The sequence below is a fragment of the Cherax quadricarinatus genome, chromosome 10 (assembly GCF_038502225.1).
Source record: "Cherax quadricarinatus isolate ZL_2023a chromosome 10, ASM3850222v1, whole genome shotgun sequence".
Taxonomy (NCBI): Eukaryota; Metazoa; Arthropoda; class Malacostraca; order Decapoda; family Parastacidae; genus Cherax; species Cherax quadricarinatus.
Genome location: NC_091301.1, coordinates 50,497,910 through 50,504,014, shown reverse-complemented (window position 1 = coordinate 50,504,014; position 6,105 = coordinate 50,497,910). Strand labels below are relative to the sequence as shown.

General features: G+C 41.0%; 1 protein-coding gene across 1 annotated transcript in view; it reads left to right on the top strand.

Moving 5' to 3' along the window:
* The first annotated feature begins 3,235 nt into the window (after positions 1-3,235).
* LOC128688078 (digestive cysteine proteinase 3) overlaps positions 3,236-6,105 on the top strand; it is a 25,003-nt gene continuing 22,133 nt past the window's right edge. Inside the window, exons 1-2 of the mRNA XM_070083818.1 lie at positions 3,236-3,259; positions 4,038-4,109. Of these exons, the coding sequence (XP_069939919.1) occupies positions 3,254-3,259; positions 4,038-4,109 (78 nt within the window). The 5' untranslated portion in view covers positions 3,236-3,253. The remainder of the gene's footprint in view (positions 3,260-4,037; positions 4,110-6,105) is intronic.

Below are 6,105 nucleotides of genomic sequence, written 5' to 3'. Positions count from 1 at the left end.
TTATGTTCTTAAATCATCCTGGAGTGCTCTAGTGTCTTCATTAGAATGAATTGGACGGCCTATTTTGGAGTCATCAGCAAATTTGCTTATGTCACTATTTATTCCCTCATCTATGTCGTTTATGTAAATTGTGAACAACAATGGGCCCAACACTGACCCCTGAGGAACACCGCTTGTGACGTGCCCCCATTCTGATTTCTCCCCATTTACACAAACTCTCTGCTGCCTATTTGTCAGCCATGCCTCTACCCAGGAAAAAATTTCTACTCCTATTCCGTGTCTTAAGTTTCCTCAATAGCCTCTGATGCGGTACTCTATCGAAAGCCTTACTGAAGTCCATATACACAATATCATATTCATTACCATGATCTACCTCCTCAAACACCTTAGTGAAAAAGTTAATTAATTCGTAAGACAGGAACACCCCTTTGTAAAACCGTGTTGAGATTCATTAATCAATTTATGCCTTTCGAGATGGCTACGAATTGCTTCGGCAATTATTGATTCCATAAATTTTCTCACTATGGAGGTAAGGCTTATTGGTCTATAGTTCGAAGCTAAGGACCTGTCACCTGCCTTGTAAATAGGTATTACATTTGCCATTTTCCGCTTATCAGGCACTATGCCAGTTTGTAGTGATATGTTGAAAAGATTTGTCAAAGGTATGCTAAGTTCCTCTTTACATTCCTTTACACCCTTGCAAACAGTTCATCAGGGCCTGGGGATTTGTTAGGTTTTAGTTTCTCAATATGTCTGAGGAACATGTCATTAGTTACCACAATCGTGCATAGTTTATCGTCCTGTTCTACGTAAACTATTATTTCAGGAATATCGCTAGTATTTTCCTGGGTGAAAACTGTGAGGAAGTAGGTATTTAAAATTTCACACATATCCTTATCACTGTCAGTATCTGACCTGAGTTACTCTTAAGTGGGCCTATCTTGTCCCTAATCTTACTTCTGTATACTTGAAAGAATCCTTTTGGGTTAATCTTCGAATCCCTTGCGACCTTAGCCTCATAATCCCTTTTTGCTTTTCTTATTCCTTTTTTTTATTTCTCTCTTTAATTGAATATATTGATTTCTTAACTGCCCATCCCCTCTTTTGATACGCCTGTATATGCCTCTCTTTTGACCAATAAGATGTTTTAATCTATTGTTCATCCTTTTGGGATCATTTTTGTTAGATCTAATTTTCCTACTCGGAACAAAAGTTGTCTGGGCAGCTAGAACTATGCTCTGAAACACGTCATATTGGCAACCAAGATCACCTACCTGACCCATAGTCAGGTTATCCCAATTTAGCGCACCCAGGTAATTTTTCAGTCCCATGAAATCGGCCAAGCGAAAGTCTGGGACAGATTCTGGACAGACTGTAGTACTTTGCAATTGCTTCACTGCCCCCTTGGTGGAGTGGGGCTGTCTGTTGTTTTTAGTAACTGTGGGATGACCCCATTGTCCATGCTCCCCTCTCCATAGGATGTTAAAAGCACGTGATGGGGGCTTCTTGCAGTTCTTGATGAACACGTAGTTCCATGAGTCTGGCCCTGGGGTAGAGTGCATGGGCATGTCATTTATCGCTTGTTCATTTAGGTCTTCGACTCTCAGTCTGGTTAGCGGCTTGCTGAAAACTGAGTCATATTGGGACTTGAGTAGCTCACTCATTTCCTTTCTGTCATCTGTGTAGGACCCATCTTGTTTAAGTAGGGGCCAAATACTGGATGTTGTTCTCGACTTTGATTTGGCATAAGAAAAGAAATATTTTGGGTTTCTTTCGATTTCATTTATGGCTTTTAGCTCTTCCCGTGATTCCTGACTTCTTTAAGATTCCTATAATTTTAGTTCGATATTTGCTATTTCTCTGACCAGTGTCTCCCTACGCATTTCAGATATATTGGCCTCTTTTAACCGCTCTGTTATTCTATCCCGTCGCCTCTAAAGGGAGCGCCTTTCTCTTTCTATTTTACATCTACTCCTCGTTTTTCTTAAAGGAATAAGCCTTGAGCATACATCGAGTGCCAGAGAGTTAATCTGTTCTAGGCATAAGTTGGGGTCTGTGTTGCTTAGTGTATCTTCCCAGCTTATATCGGTTAGGACTTGGTTTACTTGATCCCACTTGTATACCATGTACGTGTATACCATGTACATGTACTTGTAGTAAATAAAGGTATTATTATTATTATTATTATTATTATTATTATTATTATTATTATTATTATTATTATTATTTTAAGGCAAGAACTGGGTACGTTATGATGGGTTTTACCCTGGTGTGGTATGAGGGTACAAGAGTGAGGTACCCTGGTGTGGTATGAGGGTACAGGAGTGAGGTACCCTGGTGTGGTATGAGGGTACAGGAGTGAGGTACCCTGGTGTGGTATGAGGGTACAGGAGTGAGGTACCCTGGTGTGGTATGAGGGTACAGGAGTGAGGTACCCTGGTGTGGTATGAGGGTACAGGAGTGAGGTACCCTGGTGTGGTATGAGGGAAAAGGAGTGAGGTACACTGGTGTGGTATGAGGGTACAGCAGTGATGTACACTGGTGTGGTATGAGGGTACAACAGTGAGGTACCCTGGCGTGTTATGAGGGTACAGCAGTGAGGTACCCTGGTGTGTTATGAGGGTGCAGCGGTGAGGTACCTTGGTGTGGTATGAGGGTGCAGGAGTGAGGTACACTGGTGTGTTATGAGGGTACAGCAGTGAGATACCTTGATGTGGTATGAGGGTACAGCAATGAGGTACCTTGGTGTGGTATGAGGGTACAGCAGTGAGGTACACTGGTGTGTTATGAAGGTACAGGAGTGAGGTACCTTGATGTGGTATGAGGGTACAGCAGTGAGGTACCCAGGGTAATGTATGTTACTGTACCAGGTGGAACACTTCCCACACACACGCATACACACACACACACACACACACACACACACACACACACACGTATATATACACACAGGTTCACCACAGATACACACACTCACCTCGTCCACTAAGGTACATTAACCAGTTTCTGAAGTAATTTTTTATGTGAAGATCATCCTGTGGACAGTTTATTGTATTAATGTTTAACTACTACACGAGGGTCGTTAATTGGTTTAAATTTATCTATTACGAGAAGGTCATTAAGATTGGTTGGAACCATACCACGGGTGGGGTTAGAACCTGCTATCAGTCATACAACTTCAGACTGCCTCGTCGTTCCACTGGTCCAGCTGACTACAATAAGATTCATCCAACTAGGTATATTTATACATCATATGAAGGTTAGCATAGGCACCACTGTATTTTTGGTCACAGTGGTGCCTATGCTAACCTTCCTATGGTATATAAATATACTAAGATGGATCAATCTTATTGTAGCCAGCTGGTCCATGTACATGTACTGGTAGAAATAAAGATTATTTATTTATTAATATTATTATTATTATTATTATTGGTTGGTTGGTTAATAGGGTTTTAAGTCTATCTACTGCACAAGGGTAATTAAGATGGCATGTCAGTATACACCACCAGTCAGGAATACTTTAATTCCATGATGAGTGTTTAATGTAAACTGGCAGTGTATATAAACTGATTTAAACATCTCTCAGTGTTTATACACTGATATATTCACCTTTTATTGTAAAAACACTGAGATATACACCTACTGTATATACACAGAGATATACACCCACTGTATATACAAAGAGATATACACCTCTCTGTAAAACATTGATATATACACCTCTCAGCTTATATACACTGAAATATTCTCATCTTATTGTATATTCAATTAGATCTACACCTCCCAGTTTATATATATTCTGAGATATACACCTATAGTATATATACTGACATATAAATTTCCCAGTGTATATAATCTGAGATAAACACCTAGTGTATATGGAATTACATCTCTTTATGTATACTGAGATATACACCTATCAGTGCATGCCCACTAAGATATACACCTCCCAGTGTACATACCCTGAGATACACACTTTTCAGTGTGTGTGTGTATATATGGTGTATAAGAGTCGTATTATTATTGTCTCACAACAGATGAAGTGTACCGTACTGGTTCTGTTTGGTCTGGCCCTGACCACTGCCACGCCTGAGTGGGAACAGTTCAAGGTAAGTAACCGGGCCACTTTGTTAACTGGGCCACTTAGCAAGTCGGTTAACTGGTTTTAAAGACTACTACGAGAATGATCATTAACCTGCTACTTGCTTCTTTAACCGCATAGTAGACTGCCAGTCACCTCAGATGTGCAAAGTGGGAGGATAATATCACTCGACTCAGCTGAATGGGATCTATTACCAGTCTATTGAAGACTATTTCTAGTGATCTATTGAGCCAAATATCATGGCTTCCATGTGTGGTCATTGCTTATCTATTGCACATCTACTGAAGACTATTTCTAGTGACAATATTCTAGGTGTATACTGTGGCTAGTATTTAACTAAGAGATACTAAGGTGTTTAAACACACTGGGGAGTCAAAATAACGCCTTGATGAACCCCAGAAGTTATCAGCAGGTGTTATCATAGTTATCAGCAGGTATTATCATTCTTATCAGCCGGTGTTGTGATAGTCATCAGGTGTTATCATAGTTATCAGCAGGTGTTGTGATAGTCATCAGCAGATGCTGTGATAGTTATAAGTAGGTAGGAGTAAAACATTTGCAAATAACAACAGACCGATAGCGCTAACATCCCATATCATGAAAACCTTTGAAAGGGTTCTAAGAAGCAAGATCACCAACCACTTACATACCCATCAGTTACACAAACCAGGGCAACACGGGTTGTGTAACTGATGGGTATGTCCAGTAGCTGGGACAGGCAGGTCGCTCCTGCCTGTCCCAGCTACTGGACCACTATGACAAGGTCCTGGATGCTATAGAGGATAAACAAAATACAGATGTAGTAAACACAGACTTTGCAAAAGCATTTGACAAGTGTGACCATGGTGTAATAGCTCACAAAATGCGTGATAAAGGAATAACAGGAAAAGTTGATGGATGGATCTTTAACTTCCAAAGAAATAGAACAAAAAGAATAATAGTAAACAGAGTAAAATCTGAGACGACTACAGTGAAAAGCTCTGTTCCACAAGGCACAGTACTCGCTCCTGTCCTATTCCTCATCCTCATTTCTGACACAGAGATGTAAGCCATAGCTCTGTGTCTTTCTTTGCGGATGACACCCGGTTTGCCATGACAGTGACCTCCATCGACGACACAGCAAGACTCCAAGCGGACATCAACCAAATCTTCAAATGGGCCACTCAAAACAATATGAGGTTCAATGAAGAGAAATTTCAACTACTCACACATGGAAAACTTGAGGAAATTAAAACTGTATCAGGGTATACGACAAATTCTAACCATACAATAGAGCAAAAAAATAATGTGAAGAACTTGGGAGTGATAATGTCAGAGGATCTCACCTTCAGTGACCACAACAATGTATCTACTGCATCTGCTAGGAAAATGATAGGATGGATAATGAAAACCTTCAAAACTAGGGACGCCAAGTCCATGATATGATTCTCATCAAATCGCTTGTTCTCTCTAGGCTGGAATACTGCTGTACAATAACTGCCCCCTTCAAGGCAGGCGAAACTGCTGACCTGGAGAGTGTACAAAGAACTTTCACGGCACACATAAATACGATAAAGCACCTAAACTACAGGAAACGGTTGATGTATTCCCTGGAACGCAGGCGAGAGAGATACATGATAATATACACTTGGAAAATTCTCCCAGCATAAATAAGGCGGATTACCAATAGACCCCTGGTTGTCTTCAAGAAGGCACAGGACAGACACCTAAAATCAGTACCTGATCAACTGGGCTGTGGTTCGTACGTCAGTTCGTGTGCGGCCTGCAGTAACAGCCTGATTGATCAGACCCTGATCCACCACGAGGCCTGGTCTCAGACCGGGAAGCGGGGGCGCTGACCCCCGAAACCCTCTTCAGGTGTTCTCCAGGTATTGTGATAGTTACAAGCAGGTGTTGTGATAGTTATCAACAGGTATTTTGATAGTATCAGCAGGTATTGTGATAGTTGTCAGCAGGTGTTGTGACAGTTATCAGCAGGTATTTTGATAGTATCAGCAGGTATT